The following is a 20,418-nucleotide window of genomic DNA, read 5'->3' as shown; positions in this document are numbered from 1 at the left end:
TTTGATATAGCCTTAGACAAGGTTCCACATGGTAGGCCATTTAGTAAAGCCAGATAACATGGGTGTCAGGGTGAGCTTGCTAATTGGATACAAAATTGTCTTGATGGTAGGAGACAGAGGGTGGTGGTGGTGGAGGCTAGGAGACAGAGGGTGATGGTGGAGGGTTGTTTTTTGGACTGAAAGCCTGTGACCTGCCGTGTGCAGCAAGGATCGGTGCTGGGTCCACTTCGGTTTGTCATTTATATAAATGATTTGGATGAGAATGTAGGAGGCGTGGTTAGTAAATTTGTGGGTTACACCTACATTGGTTGGTATAGTGGACATTGAAGGTGGTTGTCTAAGATTACAAAGCGATCTTGATCAGTTGAGTCAATGGGCTGTGGAGTGGCAATAAAATTTAATTTGGATAAATGTGAGATATTGCATGTTGGTAATACAAACAAGGACAGGACTTATACAATTAATGGTAGGGCTCTGGGTAGTGTTGTAGAACAGAGAGACCTCGGGGTTCAGGTACATAATCCTTTGAAATTTGCAAAACAGGTAGATGGGGTGGTTAAGAAGGCATTTAGCATGCTTCCATCATTGCTCAGAACTTTGATTATAGAAGTTGGGACGACATGCTGAGGATGTACAGGATGTTGGTAAGGCCTCTTGTGGAGTACTGTGTGCAGTTCTGGTCACTCTGTTATAGGAAGGATACTATCAAACTGGACAAGGTTCAGAAAAGATTTACCAGAATGTTGCCAGGAAAGGAGGGTTTGAGTTATAAAAATAGGCTGGATACTTTCTCACTGGGGCAGAGGAGGTTGAGGGGTGACCTTATCGAGATTTATAAAATCATAGATATGCGGATAGGAAACATCTTTTCCCTAAGGTGTGGGAGTTCAAAACTAGGGAGCTTTTTTTTTTAACGTGAGAGGTGAAAGATTTAAAAAAGACATGAGAGGCAATGTGTTTTGAACACAGAGTGGTTTGTGTGTGGAATGAACTGCCAGAGAAAGTGGTGGATGCAGTTACAAAATTTAAAAGACATTTAGATAAGTACATGAAAAGGAAGAGTTTGGAGGGATATGGGCCAAATGCAGGCAGGTGGGACTAGTTTAGTTTGGGAACATGGTTGGATCATAGGGTCTGTTTCCGTGCTGTATGACTCTCAACAGTATCTTAAGAACTACATTCCTCCCTGATACAAATGCTAAAAATGCCACATTTCGCTGATTTAGATCTAATCAATGTCATGGTGCCCCCTTTGAGAGGCATCCTCCCTTAACATATTACTACTTTCCTGGTTAAAAACATTTCCTGAGCAGAAAATGGCTTCGCTGATTCCTGTCCTCCTCATGGGTTGCATTAGAAAGGTGTATTTAAAAGGTGTGCTCTGAAGGGTTGCCAGCCCTTGAGCTGCCTAGAACTTGTTCAGTTATTATTTATTTATCTCAGATTTAACATTATTTGTTAAAGCAAAGGTATCAAGGGACATGGGCAAGGATGCAGTCAGGGCACAGATCCGCCACAATGTCATTGAATAGTGGAACAGGCTCGAGGGGCTGAATGGCCTACTCCTGTTCCTATGATCTGAACTCTCCAGGAAACCTACAAAAGTACTATCTGAGAACTCCCATAATAGCCAGTATCCTGATGCTCTCCACAGCCAACATCAAGTCAGTCATTTTCACAGTAATCCAAATCGTCCACAATCACCAAATTCCAAGAAAGATTGTCATAAACCTCTGGTGTTGGTTTGATCACATTAGTTAGCAAATTAGTATTGAAGCAATAAGTGTTGGTGTGAGGAAAATGTACCGTTCTGATTCTTTAGCAATTAACAAGTATCCTCCCTAGGCCATTCCATGTGAGAAGCTTATAAAAAAAACCTTTATTCAAAGTCTTCCATTAATCATGACTATAACAATTCATTCCAGTATGGCAGGATCTGCAGGTGCTCTCACATTCATGGTTCCATTTTAACAACATAATAACCAATATAACTGGTTATCACAGGATGCTTCCTTCACCTACGGCACAAATATTTCTTGCTACCACCATTTCCCTTGACATCACATTTGATTTCTAAAGTCATTCTAATCCCCTTCACTTGCTTTTGATCATACTTTCCTTTTTCTTGCTTTAGGTGTAAAGCTTATTCTTTTCCACATACTAGTTGGATGGCAGCCACATTTGGTCAGTACTCTAGGTTGTCCCAGTACTGAATATCAGAGTTGGGTGAGATAGAATCATAGAGATATACAACACAAACAGATCCTTCAGTCCAACTTGTCCATGCCAACTAGATATTCTAAATTAATCCAGTCCCATTTGCAAGCATTTGGCTCATATCCCTTTAAACCCTTCCTATTCACGTATCCATCCAGATGCCTTTTAAATGTTGTAATTATACCAGCCTCCACCACCTCCTCTGGCAGCAAATTCCATATATGCATCAGCCTCAGTGTGGAAAAGTTGCTTCTTAGGTCCCTTTTAAATCTTGCCCCTCTCACCTTAACCTATGCCCTACAGTTTTGGATTCCTGTACCCGGGGGAAAAGACCTTGACTATTCACCCTATCCACACCCCTCATGATTTATAAACCTCTAATAAGGTCACCCTTCAGCCTCCAATGCTCCAGGGAAAACAGCCCCAGCCTAGTCAGACTCTTCCTATAGCTCAAGCCCTGCAGCCCTGACAACATCCTTGTAAATCTTTTCTGCAGCCTTTTAAGTTTCACAACATGTTTTCTACAGCAGGGAGACCAGAGCTGAATATGGTCTTCCAAAAGTGACCTAACCAATGCCCTGTACAGCTGCAATATGACCTCTCAATTCCTGCACTCAATGCACTTACCAATAAAGGCAAGTGTACCAAATGCCTTCTTCACTTTCCTGTCTACCTGTAACTCTACCTTCAAGGAACTATGAACCTGCATTCCAAGGTCTCTCTGTTTGGCAACACTCTACAGGGCCTTTAGCTGTTTTGAGGCTTCACATAAATCTAACCCGCACAAAAATTATGAAAAAAGTGTGTGTTAAAAAATGCCACACGCTGCTCATTTCTCCTTTAACTTTCTAAGTTGTTCATTCCTTGCTCTTAAGTAATCATTTGGAACACATGTATCTCATGTCAGTAAAAATCATGAGCAGGAATAGGCCGTCAGGCCTTTGAGACTTCTTGGCCACTTAAAAAGATGTGTCTGATTTAATTGTAATTTCAAATCCACATTCCTGCCCACTCCTGATACCCTTTCACCCCTTTGCCAACTCTACCTTAAAAGCATTTGAGGACTGTTCTCTCAGCACCTTTTCAGAAAGACAGTTCCAAAGTCTCGCGACTGTCCATGAAGCTATTTCACCTAATCTCTGGTTTAGTTGGTGACCCCCAATTATTAAATAGTGACCTCCACCCTCAGCTCTAAATTCTCTCAAAAGAGGAAAAATCCTCTCCGTATCTACCCTGTAAGGACCCCTCAGGACAATTAAACAATTCTGTTCTGAGCTGTCTGATAGTCTTTGTAATCATTAGTCTATTATACGTGAGTTTTAGTCGCATTGATATTTGAGAAGGGTTTATGAAAAATCAAAAAGTTTCCATCCTTTTCTTGATTTGTACCCAACCATACCAGCCTCTCATTCTCCAGTCTATTTTGCTTGGGTCAGCTGAGCGTCTGACTTTCATGAAAATTCCCATGTCTCCAGACCAAACCATTGAGAACAGCACACAGGCAGAGGTTTCTCTTACCTTGACTCTCTTCTCACAGGGACACAGGGTTCTCAACCAAGTGACCAGAGCGTTTACGCACCAGAACCAGCTTAGCATGCCCCGCGCTAAAGAAACGTTAGGTATCAGGCTTCAAGCCAAACTAATCAAGGAGAAGTTATTTGTAATACTGCTGGAAGTGTCAGATTCCAGGCATTTCTTTCCTTCCTTTTGGCCAAATTACCAGGGTTGGGGGAAGATGGGACAACTCGTTGTGATTCAGGTTTACAACAAAGATAACACAAACGCAATGGGCTGGATGGCCTCCTGCCGTGCCATTCCAGACTTATTTGATGCAAAATTGATAAGTGACAGGCAATAAATAAATGATAGATTCTCTTTTCTGGTACGAGTTTCTACAATACTGGAATTGCTAAACCTTCTGCAAAATTAATTTAAAATAAATTTTTATTGATCATCGACTCCTAAAAATACCCTCCTATATTTGATATCACAAGTCTAGGCTGAAAAACATCAGCTGGTCTTTGGCTTTCAAGTAATGCTTCATTTAAAACATTAGTCTATTTTGTTGATTGCATTTTATCAATGTAATGCACTGCTCTTATGACTCATAAACATTATTTGCATTCTATTTTAGTTATGCTTTTTAACAGGCCCTTTTATTTTAAAAATCAGTCGAGGATCTGGTCTGTGCTGGCTGGATCAGCATTTATTGTCCATCCCCCTTTGCCCTGGATGAGGTGGTGGTAAACTGCCACAGGGCATCTATTGCACCCACGATCACTACCATCTAGAAGGACGAGGTCAGATACATGGGAACACAACAAGCTGAAAAGTTTCCCTCCAAGCCACTCACCGCCCAGACTGGGAAATATACCGCCGTTCCTTTACTGTCACTGGGTCAAAATCCTGAAATTCCCTCCCTAACGGCATTGAGAGTCAACCTACAGCATGTGGACTGCAGCAGTTCAAGGAGGCAGCTCACCACCATCTTCTCAAGGGGCAACTAGAGACGGGCAATAAATGTTGACCAGCCAGCGACACCCATGTCCCATGAGTGAATAAAATAAAAGGCAGACCCACAACGCTGTTAGGGAGGGAGTCACAGAATTTTGACCCATAAATGTAAAATTTTAAATAAATGTTTTTAAAAAAACTTGGCAAATTCAAATTTTAATGGAATATCCTCAGCTTCACAAGTATAGCTGCACTCTATTACAACTACCTGCAGGTTGCATTTTTGAGGAAACCTGAAAAACAGCTTTTAAATGATGAAAAATTAACTCAATGTTTTTAAAAGGAGGACTGCCTTCTAAATGTTGCTCTAAAGAAAGGCTTTAAAAAGCTCCACAAGAATGTTGGAGTTCCAATGTCCTGGAGTTTCAGGTTTTAGAAACCTATACTTGTACAATGTGTAAGAAGTACACCGCTGTCAAGGTCGACAATTTGCACAGAACTCGAGGCAAAATAAGGAAAAGCTTTCTCTTGAACCAATTGAGTGATTATAATTTGGAACACACTGCCCGATAGGTCAGTAGAAACTGATTCAACAGCAATCTTCCAAGTGAAATTGGATAAATACTCAAACAAAAGAAAAATCAAATGCCAGTTAATGTGAGCAGACTGAGTATAAATCTCAAAAGACCCTTGCATAAACTTGGGACCAAATGGCCTCCTTCTGTGCTGTACTAGTCTACAGCTCTCTTATCATACTCTTACTAGAATCCAAAAGGTAATATTTACCATTCTTATAGGTTTCTGCATTAAATAACACAGAGATATACCTCAGGTTAGACCACAGTTAGAAATCTGTGCACAGTTCTTCAACATAGACAGTGGGCTGTGTAGATTTAGCAGCATGACATTTGTGATTGGGAGCCATAGCCATGGTATAGTCAGTCATTAAATCAGAGCATAATGAACAGACAATGCATTCCCACACAAATGTACAAATTAATATAATGACAAATACTCAGTCTGTCTGGTGGTCAAAGACAATCGCACAGGATATTCTCTATTAGAAATTAACTTACGTGTCAGATCACTGTTTCCATATGCTGTAAAACTCTGATGCAATTTTAAAAATCCAACACCATCTCACAGCACTATAAAGATTCCTTCACAATATGCAATCCTTACAAGGATTTTATAGTCTCATTCCAAAATAAGTTACACCTTTATGTATTAACTGTCCTTGCTACTAAGTATAATGAAGCAATTTCAGAATAGGCTGAAGAGCGTTCTGATAAATGAAAAAACAGGAACCATGAGAATGTTATATTAACACACACTGACACTCACATTTACACCAGTCCCTACAGGAATGTTACCTGTTGGTTTCCTTGAGTCCCAAGTATGCTTGGGTTATTTCACCTTGATCCTTCATTTTGCGTACATCCTCCAAGAGGACCATCGGGTCTGTCATTGTTTCCTGCAACAAGAATCCATTGAGTTTTCCAGCAATATTCATGGTGGGATTTCACTGCTGAACATAACATTTGCTATGACAGCAAATAATCAAAGCATTGAATAGGACAAACTTCAAGATGAAATGTTTTTACTAATGAGAAAGGAAAGAAACTACTAACATTTGATTTCTTCTGATGGGGACCAAGAAAGTGTTCACACAAAATTTAAATGGTAACAGTTAAGCTGGTCTTAAAAGGGTGTTGACTTTCATATGCATGCAGTTGCTGATTTGATGTTTCTGTGGTCTAAATGTATTTTTCCAGCCTCCAGATGAGTACCATAATGCAAAAGGAAGGTACAGGACACAATTGGAGTATTGTGCGCAGTTTTGGGCCCCATATCTCAAGGAGGATGTACTGGCCCTGGAGCAGGTTCAGAGAAGGTTCACTAGAATGGTCCCAGGAATGGAAAGCTTAACATATGAGGAACGTGTGAGGACTCTGGGTCTATACTCGATGGAGTTTAGAAGGATGAGGGGGAATCTAATTGAAACTTATGGAATACTGAATGGCCTGGGCAGAGTGGATGTTGGGAATATGCTTCCATTGGTAGGAGAGACTAGGACCCAAGGCCACAGCCTTAGAGGAAAGGGAAGACCTTTTAGAACGGAGATAAGGAGAAACTTCTTCAGCCATACAGTGGTGAATTTATGGAATTCACTGCCACAGAAGGCTGTGGGGGCCGGGTCATTGAGTACATTTAACACTGAGATAGATAGGTTCTTGATCATCAAGGGGATCAAGGGTTACAAGGAGAAAATGGGAAAATGGGTTTAAGAAACTTATCAGCCATGATTGAATGGTGGAGTGGATTCGATGGGCTGAATGGCCTAATTGCTGTTCCTATGTCTTATGGTCTTATGGTCTTATAAAGTCACCAAAGTCCCAAAGGACCATAGGGCTGCTCTCTGATTACAGAGAGATATGACTGGTGGTGAGTTTAACCCAAGGGTCACGATGCCTCAGGCAGGACCTTCACGGTAAGCTCAGCTATTATGGGAATTGAACCCACACTGTTGGGATCACACTGCATTGCAAACCAGCTTTCCAGCCAAATGAACTAACCAATCAAACACAGATTCCCACCAGGTCATTGAAGTCGAGCAAAAGAAGTTGGTGTTTTGACACATTCTTCAACAATTTTGCTGATACCAACTTTTAAAGGAAAATATTCTCATATTCCGAGTCCATTTTTCTGCAGAAGACGTGATGCATCAAAAAGGAGAATGGGGCTGGAAAACTGATGGACAGTCATTGTAATGTACAGACTTGGGCACCGGTGTCTAAAACTTGAGTAAGTAAAAACATTTAGCTAAAGTGTGTTTTCCATGTAGAACACTTAAACATACAGGTGTCAACATTGAGCATTTTCATAAACCTTAATACTTTATCAAATGCTAATTTTCCAAATTGGACTGATAACAATTTCAATCTTTTTAGGTATGCTTTACACCATTTCCTACGATACTGAAACCAGAGTTCATAAAGGCCTCTAAATCAATGTCACATTGCTCAATGTTTCCTCAAGTGACTTTTTTAAAAAATTCATTCATGGGATGTGGCTGGCTCCTGCATTTATTTCCCATTCCTAATTGCCCCCGAGAAGGTGGTGAGCTGCCTTTTTAACCACTGTAGTTCATTTGGTATGGGTAGACTGACAATGCTGTTAGGGAGAGAATTCCAGGATTTTGACCCAGTAAAACTGAAGGAATGGCAATATATTTCCAAATCATGATAGTGAGTGGCTTGGAGGCAAATCTGCAGGCAGTGGTGTTCCCCTGTATCTGCAGCCCTTGTCCTTCCAGATGGTAGTGGTTATAGGTTTGGAAGGGACCTTACTGAGTTGTTGCTGTGCATCTTGTGGAAGATGCACAATGCTATTATTGCACACTGGTAATGGTGGGAGTGAGAAACTGTGTTAGCGATGCCAATTGAGCTGTATTGATGATAATGGTGGAGTTGGGAATATGCCAGGCCATGAAGTTGCAGACTGTGCTGAAGGACAATTCTGCTGGCCAACAGCACCTTATGTATGCCAAGTCTTGAGTTGCTAGATCATCCCATTTAGTGCATTGACAGTGCCACACAACATGCTGGGTAGCCCTTTAGCTTTAGCTAAACAAGGAACTTTATCTCCACAAGGACTATGTGGTGGTCACTCTTACTGATTCTGTCATGGACAGATGCAACTGCAGGAGGCAGGCTGACGAGGTCGAGGCCATGTATATTTTTCCGCAGACCCAGTCTAACAGCTATGTCCTTTGGACTCAACCAGCTTGTTCAGTCGTGATGCTATTGAGCCACTCTTGGTCATAGACAATGAAATCCCCAACCAAGTGTATGTTCTGCACCCTTGCCACCCTCAGTGCTTCCTCCAAGTGTTGTTCAACATTGGAGAGCATGGCACACGGTAATCAGCAGGAAGTTTCCTTGCCTGTGTTTGATCTGATGCCTTGTCAGTTCATGGAGTTTGGAGTCAATATTGAGGACTCCCTCTAAACTGTACAGCCCTGTGGCACCACCTTTGCTGGGGCAACAGGACATAAACGGGGACGGTGATGCCTGGGCCATTGTACAGAAGGTGCGATTCCAAGAGTATGACAAGTCTGAGAGACAGCTCTCCCAGTTTTAACACTAGCCCTCAAGTGTTAGGGAGGAGGAAAGGAGGAAATCACTGGGTCGATGGGGCTGGGTTTGCAATCAACATTTTAGTGGTTTGATACAACTAAGTGGCTTGCTAGACCATTTCAGGAGGACAGTTAAGAGTCAATTGCATGGCTGTCTGGATCCACACGTAGGCCAGACCAGGCCCAGACCATGACCATGGTCTGTCAATTAATGTCCAGGGACAATGCCACTGCAGCGCCACCTTCCCTCACGTTCATAATTGCAGTTAACAAGAGGAGGAAAAATTCAGACACGATAGCTTCCCATAATCCGGCACACCGCACACGGATTGAGTGGAAGACGGGGAATGTTCTCATCTAACAGAACAGCCACCACGTGCGCAGCAGGAGCTTGGGTCCTGCTGTTGGTCTGCAGTTGCTACCAAAGGTGCGGTTGTTCTACGGGAACATCAATGAAACAAGTCTAATGCAAATTTCTGAGCTTTGCCCTCCCACCCCACACACATGAAGGGCAGACCTTTTCAACCCTTGAGCTTTACTCTAGCAGTGACAAAGACCACTCAGTCAACTTCAGGTAGACCTTTAAATGGTGCAGTGTGTCAAACAGGAGGATTACCAAGAACAGAGATAACACTTCCAAATGAAAACAAGAAGCAATGCAGATGAACCTCTCAGCTGTAACCTCTGGATCATTCTAGGAGCACCCTGACCACGCGGTAAAATGGGGTGGGGTGGGGGGTGGGGGTTTGCAAACCCACCCAGCACCTCAACCTGAGGAACAGCAATGAAGCACGGTCAATAAACACTTCACTTTCAGTAATGGGCCCTTCCCAAAAATGTCAGGAGATGTAAAAAATAAAGTCAGATTAGCTTTCTGGAAAACAACACAGCATCCAGAACAGAAAGATATGCAGAACATTTACCTTGCTTTCCTAAGTTTGAATGCGGAATTCAGAGGAAGAATACAAAACAGGTTGTTAGTAACTTTAAGGCATTACTAGGACAGTAATATGACCCAAACATTGACTAAAGAACATAACTGCACTGCTACAGGACATTTTTCTTTTCATATTGATTTAAAATAAACAAATTAAATATATATGCAAATCATTTAAATGCTGACCAATATTTAGTGTGTGGTACATCAGCCTTACCTTATGTGCCATAGCTTCCTTTTGACTGACCAGTTGGGACCGCAAAATGAGAACTTCCTCTTTACGGACCTCCAACTCTTCACTTGATGCAGTCAACTGGTCAAGTAGGACTTTGTATGCAGGAGACCCAGGGGCTGTAACATGTGGGGAGGCCTTCTCATTCAGGGCTCTGTGCAGTTCATTGAGTTCATTCTTTAGCTTCTTATTCTCAGACTCTAGTTCTTGCCTCTGTGGAATAAAACATGGAATAACGAATAAAAAAACTAAGTTCATCACAAAACTGAACTCATGAAAGTTGAGTTACGCCATTTCCTGAACCTTAATATTCTTATTCAGTCAGGGGAAACAATTCTTCAAAGCTCATTTGCCTCCAAGACAAAGTATTGTATAGGTTTATATCAGCAGCAAATGTGGTAGTGGGGTGGGTGTTTTGACAGGTAAACAAGTCTGTGTATAGAGAATGTCTAAAAGTTCTCTAAGAGGGAGTTTCAAAGACACTTTCACTTTATGTGGAATAACGTTGCTCTAATTGTAATAAATCCGGCATAACATCTAAGAGACGAGATTGTACCTGATCTAATTTCATTGTTAAGAAAAACGATATAAATTGTTGTTCCCTTTCTAAAGTTAGTCTTCTTGTATTTCTTTCTTGAGTGCAAGATGAAAGGCTTCCAATTCATGTCTCTATTTCACAATGGTTAAGTTAATAGATCAGGAAAAAACTGCGATTGACACTGTGCTCACTTGCTATTACAGAAATTCTTTGGCCTGGATTTTGTCATCTGAAAAAAAAGTGACAGCACCTGCTATTGGCCTCAAAGAAACTGGCCCACAAATATCAGCAATCTCTATGGCAATGTTAATTTCATTTTGCTGCCAGTTACAGGGGATCACTAGCATCCAGTCACATCAAGCAGATTGAGTAACAATCTGCTTGAGTAACATAGGCAGTACATCAGGATGTAAAATGTACAAATAATCGTTCATCTTTTTCACATCGCTGCGTTCCTGCTCTACAGGGTCACGTTGCAGACAAACAGAATGTAGACTCCAATTTTGGGATTGTAAGACCAATGAGACTTTAAGCGTTTACTGTCATTACAATGGTGAAACCGACAGTAACTTCTGGCATTCCCACATGCTGTCAAACACAAAAATTGTTGACAGCGATTCGCAGTGCCTCCACACAGTGTACCATGGGCATCCCTGCAGATGGAAATCATTTGAAATCACTGATTTAATACAAACTTCAAATTTACAATTACCAGTGATCACACACTTGGTGAGTGTCCTGGAGCGGCATTATGCTATCTGTGATGCTGCATAATGGCTCAGTTCTTCTGAAGGTTGTAGAAACGGCTTGACTAAACTCCATACTGCAGAGCCAGGCACAGGGAGTAACGTATTGAGGCTTTATGTGAAATCTCTCTCTACACCCCTGGATTTTAGCTCAATCTCTCTGTTGATAGATACTTTGAACATCCAAAGGATTTCAAGGGAATTTGGGAATTGGGAATGTGGATCAGGCATCACCTTGTTGAATGGTAGGACAACTGGATGGGCTCGATGGCCTACTCTTGTTTCTACTTCTTCTATCTGATTTGTTAAAAATATTTCAAGGGTTTCTATCCATTGGCTCTCATACCAAAAGCTTCAAAGAGAACCATTTCTTCATGAGCCACTGGCATCACTGTAGTTTTCCAGTTCTGATACAGATGGAGCAGTGTCCCCCCTCCCTCACCCTCGCACTGAAGACCCCAGCCCAGGGAAGAACAGGAACAGATCAAACAGTAAGTGGCACCTTTACCTTGAGAGATTCGTACTCCAGCTCAGCTCCCCTGGCTTTAACTTGCTGATCTTCCGCTTCCTGGACACAACACAAACAGGATGTATTAGCTGACTGAGGCAGATGGAAGTGATGAGCCACAACTTTACAAATAAGATCTATTTTTTTTCTGGCTCATTACCCTTCCAAGATTAAATGCTGAAATGCTGGACTAGGATAGACCCTGGAAGTCTAAAACTAAATCACTCCCTCCCTCAAATTCACGTTCAATTTGACCTAGAGGGCCAAACATTATCTCTACAATGTGAGCAGTCAAAGTCCCCAGAATTTACCCGCTTGGATTCCACTCTCTACTCTTTTGACCAGACGGCAATGACACCTAACTGACATCATCAGGCCCCAACCACAATCTGAACTCCCACCTCAAACGGACGAGGCTTTGCAGGAGCTCCAACCGGTTGGCAACAATGAGAGGAGATGTCAGGTCAGCTGTGCCAACTCCTCGTTTGGAGCCCATCTGGAGAGCTGCCTTCAGTTATTGGCGCTGTGTTACGGGGAGTACACAGCAGCCTTGAAATCAGGAAGCACACCGCCACACGAAGCCTGAAGGTAAACTGGAATTTTCTCATCCGAGAGGCCCACGACCCTCCAACAATTGATCTAATTCAAGATTGTGGCTGATAGATTTTAATTGAGTCAGGATATCGAGGGATACAGAGGAGGGTAGGTAAGTAAAACTGAGGTGGGCCCATTATCTAACTGAATAATGGGAACAAAGCGATTCAAGGGACAAAATGGCCAGCTCCTGTCCCTATATAGGAGAAGTTCCAGATAACGATAAGGGGCATGAAAATCAAATCAGTTTTCCTGTGAAAAGGGGATATATTTGCACCTATTTTAAAAAAACTCAGAATAACCAACAATAGAGCATATCACAATAAACCAAGGGCCTGAAATGTAGTAAGGGACATTAATTAAACTCCAAGAATATCGACCATGTACAATTCTACATTATCCCAAATAAACATGTGTGAGAATGGGCCAGATGGCCTACTTGTGTTGTGTATCCTACGTGAAAAGCACTAAATCGATTCAAAAGAGTAGTTTTTGTGATAATCCTTCAATGCCATTTCAAAGAGCCAGCAGATGAATAATGGAGTGAATGGCCTCCTTGTGCCAATGTGGATTCATCATCATTCAACCTTTACAGCTCAGTGACTGAGACAGATCCTAGTCAGAGTTTCCTAAATGGTCAGCTTAGCGCTGGGCATCACCTTTGCTTTACTTCTTAATGCTTGATCCTCCTTCCGATCCAGTTCTTCCTGTAAGCCCTGTTTCTCCTGTTCCAGTTCAGTCACACGCTTCTGTAGTTTCAGGAACAGGGACATATCCAGAGCACCTTTCTGTTCTGGAAGCTCCTATTGCAAACAGAACAATTATTAATACAGTAATTAAACTGCCCACCTAACCCTCTCTGTGCACTGGGACAACACTGATAAAAGTTATCCTGAATTTACTCAGGGTTACCAACAGTGAATGAACAGAAATACAGAGAGGATTTGGAACTTCAAATCTTCAGGTTTACTTTCTCATTAGAGAGTCAGAGAGAATCAAAATAAATCCGATAAGTGGATTATCTGGATCCATCATACAATCTGCCATCCGGAACCGTTCAAATTAACACAAAAATTCTAAGGCTTTAAGTTAAAAGATAACACACAGTGTTTCTACTGGCTAATTTGGACACAACTTCATGTGACTTTTCACAAAACATTTTGCTGTTGACCCGATGCCCAATAGAGGATGAAATTCAGACCTTTCTGCTCAATAATTCTGAAAGACCCTAGACGTGATTTCGAAAAGAAATTGCATGGTCCCTCGAGGAGATTACCATGCAATGGAACTGACTGGATTGCTCTGCAGAGAGCTTGATGGGCTGGATGGCCTCTTTCTGTGCAGTAATGATTCTGAGTTACCCTATATTTGTGACCAAGTGTTTCTTTAATGATTTGCTCCCATTCCAGAAGGAAACTGTAAATTCTTTACGGCATTTTGCATTGAACAGTGGGTGCCAACTCCAAAACCAACAACTCACAATTACCCGCCATGCTGGTGTTGGTAGAGGTTGCTTCTTTCAGATTTGTCCCTTCAGCCATCAGTAAGCTAGACATGAGACAGATACAGTTCTTAGGAGAAAGTTGGAACTGAGCTGAATGATCTCATTGAAACATGTAGGATTCTTAAGGGGCTTGACAAAATAAATGCTGAGAGGATGTTTCCCCTCATGGGAGATTCCTCTAGGAGCAGAGAACATAGCCTCAGAATACAGGGATACAATTTAAGTCTGAGATGAGGAGGAATTTATTCTCTCAGAGTGTAGAGAGTTGTGGGGGCAGAATCCTTATGTATATTTAAGGCTGAGATAGATAGATTGTTGATCATTGGGGGAAATCAAGGGTCAGAGGGAAAGGGCAGGAAAGTGAACGTGAGGAATGTCAGATTAGCCGTGGTCCTATTGAATGGCAGTGCAGGCTCAAAAGAGCCAAATGGTCTATTCCTGCTCCCATTTTCAATGCTTATTTGGCAAAGTGCCCAATAGGAAGCGACTGTGTCCCAGTGGACTTTCTGCTTTCCATCGTGAGGCTGAGATGGAAGAATGTCAATGATGATAATGATGGACTGAATTCAAACATTTTAGAATGTAACCTCGCCTCACACCTCCCCATTTTGTTTACTTTCTCTTTGTACATCTGGACCATCTCTTTTGCTTTATACAGAAGCTATTCACAATGCTGCCATTCACACCTCTTCTAGACAGATCCTTCGTCTCTTATCTAGTTCCATTAGCACTCCATCTGCTTTACACCATTCCAACTTTTGTCATCTAATCTCTTCAGTTCTCCACTCACTTCCATTTTGTACTTTGTCTCCCCGCAGCGCCCCCCCCCCCCCCCCCCCACACTGTCCCCTCTCTTTCTTTCACCTTTCTAACTTTTTTCAGTTCTCATAAACGATCACGAGCCTGGAATATTAACTCCCTTCCCTGCCCACAGATACCAGCAGACATGTTACATAGCGTTACAGAGTTCTACTCTTCTGAACTGTCCACCAGTCAGTTTTAAATTTGCCTTGCACTGATTGGTGGTGGGTACCTGGTTGTGTGTTTCTGATTAAACAGTGGAGGAAGGTTTGGCACCAACCTCTGGTCTTCGTGTCCCATCCTCAGGTTCTCCCGGCTCGGAGGAAAGCAGGGAATTGTAGGTGTACTCCGACTCATTACTACTGTGTGTAGAATCTGTCCTTCTGTGACCAGGCTTCGACACATTCTGTAAATGAATGGGCACAACCTCCATGGAGTTACTTCAATCTAACCACAGCCAGATCAGATCAAACTCACTCCATCCATACAGAGCTTGGTTACAAACCACGTGAAATAATATTGTAGATGCAATAAAATAAGAATAAAATAATATTGGAAATTTTGTAAGCTATTTGTACAAACCATACAAGTCATTTCTATGTGCAGGTTATAATTACATATGTTAGCACTGTATACAATGCAATTAATTTCATACCAATTTTTTTTGAGAAGTGATCTTATCCAATACTAATGAAGAATTATATACATTCTCTCCTCACAGATTAACAATAAGGATTAAAATTAAGTGTTGGTTACTTATGCATGTATTGTGTTGACAAGAAAATAACAAGCCAATTATTCAGAGATAGTAGGAACTGCCGATGCTGGAGAATCTGAGATAACAAGGTGTAGAGCTGGATGAACACAGCAGGCCAAGCAGCATCTGAGGAGCAGGAAAGCTGACGTTTCGGGTCTGGACCCTTCTTCAGAAAAGCCAATTATTCTGTGGCTTGTGGATGGGGCATTAGTTGTATATCAATTGTGGTTAACAATATGTAAATTAAGGCCTTTAAGTGAGTCGGTACTTAGTCACATAGAAAGGTGCTTTTGCTGTAATGTGTTGCGTGTTAGTGTCCATACCTCTGAGCTAGGAGGCCCGGGTTCAAATCCAACCTGCTCAGGAGCTGTGTAATAACATCTCTGAACAGGTTGATGAGAAAACCGACTTGGCCACATAAAAGGGGCTCTGTGGTGCAGTGATGGACAGGTGAAGGGGAGCAGGAAACAGCTTGGGGAGGACAGAGAAACAAAGCAGGTTTAAAAGCAGCAAAGGGAATAGGTAAAGCTGTAGACAAGAGCTTGATGTCTGAGATAAGAGCTGATAGCGATGTGGAAAGTGAAAAGGATTTGCCACTTCAGAAGGTTGTAGAAACAAATTTGAATATAATGACGGGGGAGATGGGAACCCGAACAGTTGGAATGCAGGACGTTGTGGAAGAGGCTGGTTGTTTAGGGAGGGGTCACGCTGGGAGGCTGAGGAACAGCATTTCAGGAGTAAAGCTCTGAATGGAATACTCATAAGTAAATTTGATTTTGTAAAGTGAAAATATATTCAAGACACTTACAACCAAAGATATTTCTTCCTTCAGGTTATCGTAACGTTCCTCCAATCGGCAGAACTCATTAAGGAGAGACTGGTATCTGGACCTCTCATCATTGAGGTCTACCTGAAGCTGTTTGGTCTCTTCCTCCATTCTCTTCTCCATTGATTCTGCAAACAGATCCAAGGTCAGTATTACCAAACCAGAAGCTGAAAATATCTTCTTTCTGATACAATGACACAGGTATGATTGATAAACTCAAGGTTCCAACACTTCACTATTTGATATTGACAGGGCCCCCATGTTATACTGTTAAGAGGAATAGAAAGTGTGACCCTCCAGGAGCTATTGCATGGGGCAGTGCCTTAATGCAGGGTGCCAAAGGTATCAAATTACATACTGCAGACAACATATAGTAAGCTTCACAGTTTGGTTGTACTGCCCTGAGAGAGGTGAAAGGCTGACTGCTGAAACAATCACGGTAATCTGACCTTCACATCTCACTAAGCAGCCAGTTCAAGAAAACAACTGGCAAATGCTCAGGTACACACATCACTTCTCAGCTGTACTGAAATTGCTTTTGAAAGTAATGAAACAAACAGATTTCCAGCATCTGCCGCATTTTGCTTTTAGTTACATTAATGAATTGGTGTGTTTTAAATAAGGACTCATCAAGGTGTTTTGACCAACAAGATTATGTACCAGGCACTAGAAAGTAATGTTTAGAAATTGTACCATTATTGAAAAGAACTTACGCACCTTTTTTGACAGTTAAACGGTGAATTTCTTTTTGAAATGGATAGGTTGAGACTAACTATCCACATCTCAACATCGGTAGGATATGGTGACAAGCTGCAGGATAAAGTTAGCACCCACGGCAGGACACTCAGTACTCCCAGGGGAGGCCAGTTATAAAAGCCCTAGGGCTTGGCAGCAGGTGGTCCAAGGGGCACAATCCTGGGCTAGTTCCTTCAGTAATGATCAGGTCAGTCAATCACAAGGTCAAAGGTGGCAGTGGGAGTTTATGGCGGTGAGATTCCCGAGGTGAAAATCTTGCTGCACTCGTCATAAAATACAGCTTACGATGCTGTCCTCTATTTTTGTTTTAAATTACAATAATTCCTAAAACACAATGCTCTCATATGGTTAGTTTATGATTTATCATTGACGTTCCCCCTTGAAGTATACTGTCTTGATAAATCTATAACTTGAAGATCCTGGAGCTACCCACTTTAAGCTCCTCTGCCTGGCCAGGCTGAACGTCACCCTCAGCAGAGAGATGGAAATGATACCTGTTATCTCTTTGGCTTGTTCCTGAATTTGACGATTCAGATCCTCTTTCTCATTCTTCAGCAAAGTGTTCTGCTCCTTAAGCTGGGACACCATCTGTGAGGAAGGATATGAAAGGACAATCTTAATTGTTTCGCTTTTCTTCACAATGCCACATGACTACCTTCATATTCCCCAGTCAATCCTGCAACCCCAACATTTGTCATTGTCCTGGACTGCCACGTAGAGTATATTAATCTCACACTAGGAAAAATGGAGACCAATTCAGCAGCTGTATCCGAAACTAATATAATTTTCTCCAGGCAAACTAGGTCACCTAGAGAACCTGGTGTTTGGATAATGAATTAAGAAAAATTACCTTCCAACATTTAATATGAAATTGATTTTCTTTTTAGAAGATAGTTTAAACGTCCTATGCAACTTGAAGAACTGAAGATGTAGGCCATTCTCACCAGCTCGGTTTCCTCTTTGTATTTCTCTGCTCCTTCCTCGAGGCGTTTTTTCTGAGCCTGAGTTTCCTTGAGTTCCTTGCGGAGAATGGTGATCTCCTCCAACAGGCTGGTTATCTTGTTCGAAGATACTTTGGCAATTTCTTCGTTTGCACGCAGTCGGTCCACCTCCATCCGCAACTTCTCCGTATCGGTAGTGTAAGTGGCCTCCAAATTGCTCAATTTCTCCAGCAGCGACTTCATCTCTTTTGTCTACATTGACAGAGAGAGAGAGAGAACGAGAGAGAGAGAGAGAGAGAGAGAGAGAGAACGAGAGAAAGATCAGGTTGGCAGTCAGTAGCCCTGTGAGACAGCAACACGAATCCAAAAGGTCACCATTTGAGTAGAGACATAGTCCTGAATGGGCTAAACCACAGAATTGGCTCACTGAGGCCATAAACGAAAAGGACTATTCTTATCTATCAGAAAAAAAATGATGAGAGATCTTTTAAAATAGAATATACAATATACACACATGCACGTTACGTAGTTAATTTACCATTGCAGTCTGTTACAGGGCAGCACAGTGTCTCAGTGGTTAGCACTGCTGCCTCTCAGCACCAGGGACCCAGGTTCGATTCTACCCTCGGGCAACTGTCTGTGTGGAGCTTTCAACATCTCCCCATGGGTTTCCTCCAGGTTCTCCAGTTTCGTCCCACAGTCCAAAGATGTGCAGGTTAGGTGGATTGGCCGTGCTACATTATCCATAGTGTGCAGGCTAGGTGGATTAGCCACGTAGATACAGGGATAAGTAGGGGCTCTGGGTGGGATGATCTTCGGAAGGATGGGGAAGACTTGACGGGCTGAATGGCCTCTTTCCACACTGTAGGGTTCCATAGTCATGAATCTGTAGAGTTTGGAGGGGTGGGTAGTATTGCTACATTACTTACCAGAGGCCCAAAGCCCTAAGACAAGAGTTCAAATCCCACTACAGAGCTGGGAGAGTTTAAAGGTAATTCTTAAAAATGCCCTTCTCATTATAAATGATTAAATTACCCATTCTCGTGAAAAGCTATCTGGTTCACTAATGTCCTTCAGGGAAGGAGATCTACCATCCTCACTTGGTCTGGTCAATACGTGACTCCAGACCACAGTAATGTGGCTAACTCTTAGCTGCCTTCTGAAATGGCCCAACAAGCCACTCAGTTGAGGGCAATTAGCAACAAGGAATAAATGTTAACCTGGTTATCAATGCACACATCCAGTGAAGTGGTATAAGAAATGCTCTTCTATTTATCTCACAAACAAGCATAGACAGTCCAATAGAATGAAGAAGAGCTGGCCGCCGCTCTACATGGGAGTTCTCCAGCTTTACAATGGGAACCGGGGGACTGGCGGGCGATGCACACTGTCCTGTCCAACAGGATGTTAAAGATGCTTCATGGACTCCCAGTCCAACTGTTTACTTTGCAGTGCTGTGGGGACCATGGACCATGTGTATGTTGGTTGTGGGCTCTGTATAATTTTCTCAGGATCCTTCCATTGTGCTTTTGGATGCACTTCAGTCCCACCCTCCTGAGCTGTGGGCGTTCGGGACAAAGTAGGTGAATAGGTCAGAGAGTGGCCTCAGACATGGCTAAAGTCGCCATCAACAGGTCCAGGCAGGAGATGGTGGCCTGACCTCCTGCCCCGTTTCCACGGCTACTTTTGTGCCTGGATGTCCTTGGAGTTGGAGCAGGAGCAGAGGGTGCCCACCAACATCCTTGAGGCACTTAGAGAGAGGTGGGTACCACAGGACCTGTGGTGTATTACCTCCTCCTTGAACATTATTTTGATTTAGTTCCTCCCCTTGTATCCCCACCTTTTTGTTATTGTCACACTGCCTCTGGAGGGCAGTTCTTCTAATTTGTTAATTATATCATTTGTCAAGTGGGCAATTCATTAATTTGGTAATTGTATCATTAGTAGAGTGGGTGATTTGTTGGTGGCTTATGTCAAAAAAAAAGAGCTGGCAATACAATTTCTGCTAAAATACATATTGTACTTAATCCACTACCTCACGCTCCCTCAACTCTCCAAATTTTCTTCCCTCCTCTTTTAAAAAGATCAACTCCATCACTAGAATATACTCCCACCAACTGCAATCACTCTTTCAGTACCTTGGCCCTCATGACCATTTTTCAGCAACAAGCTTCAACATAGACGGTGCCCTGGCACTCAAAATGCAACAGCATCACAGCCAAGGCTGAGTCCATCCTCACCCAGAATCCATACACTTCCAGCAGAGGTCAGGGCTGGCAATGTTTGTAGTAACTCTCCGGCAGCCAGTGCCCGATAAGGTCGGGTTAACTCAGCAGCAATAACTTGTACAAGTAACCACAGCATGGAATAATATCCCGGCAGATGAAATGAGACAGGGAGACTGGTGCCTGTGTACTGTTTTCTGGTAGAGAAGGAACCTACAGTACAGGTTGAGCCTTTCCCACTGCG

At 42.4% G+C, this 20,418-nt stretch overlaps 1 protein-coding gene across 1 annotated transcript in view; it reads right to left on the bottom strand.

Moving 5' to 3' along the window:
• The window catches only part of myo5aa (myosin VAa), a 184,796-nt gene that overhangs the window by 29,388 nt on the left and 134,990 nt on the right, over window positions 1-20,418 (bottom strand). Inside the window, exons 23-30 of the mRNA XM_048615733.1 lie at window positions 17,953-18,201; window positions 17,503-17,596; window positions 16,235-16,380; window positions 14,950-15,075; window positions 13,024-13,167; window positions 11,771-11,830; window positions 9,964-10,191; window positions 6,045-6,145 (exon numbers count right to left, since the gene is read on the bottom strand). Of these exons, the coding sequence (XP_048471690.1) occupies window positions 6,045-6,145; window positions 9,964-10,191; window positions 11,771-11,830; window positions 13,024-13,167; window positions 14,950-15,075; window positions 16,235-16,380; window positions 17,503-17,596; window positions 17,953-18,201 (1,148 nt within the window). The remainder of the gene's footprint in view (window positions 1-6,044; window positions 6,146-9,963; window positions 10,192-11,770; window positions 11,831-13,023; window positions 13,168-14,949; window positions 15,076-16,234; window positions 16,381-17,502; window positions 17,597-17,952; window positions 18,202-20,418) is intronic.

Source organism: Rhincodon typus, chromosome 33 (assembly GCF_021869965.1).
Source record: "Rhincodon typus isolate 14 chromosome 33, sRhiTyp1.1, whole genome shotgun sequence".
In the NCBI taxonomy this organism is placed as follows: domain Eukaryota; kingdom Metazoa; phylum Chordata; class Chondrichthyes; order Orectolobiformes; family Rhincodontidae; genus Rhincodon; species Rhincodon typus.
Note: the sequence above shows the minus strand (reverse complement) of the source record. Positions and strands in the feature narration are given on the sequence as shown.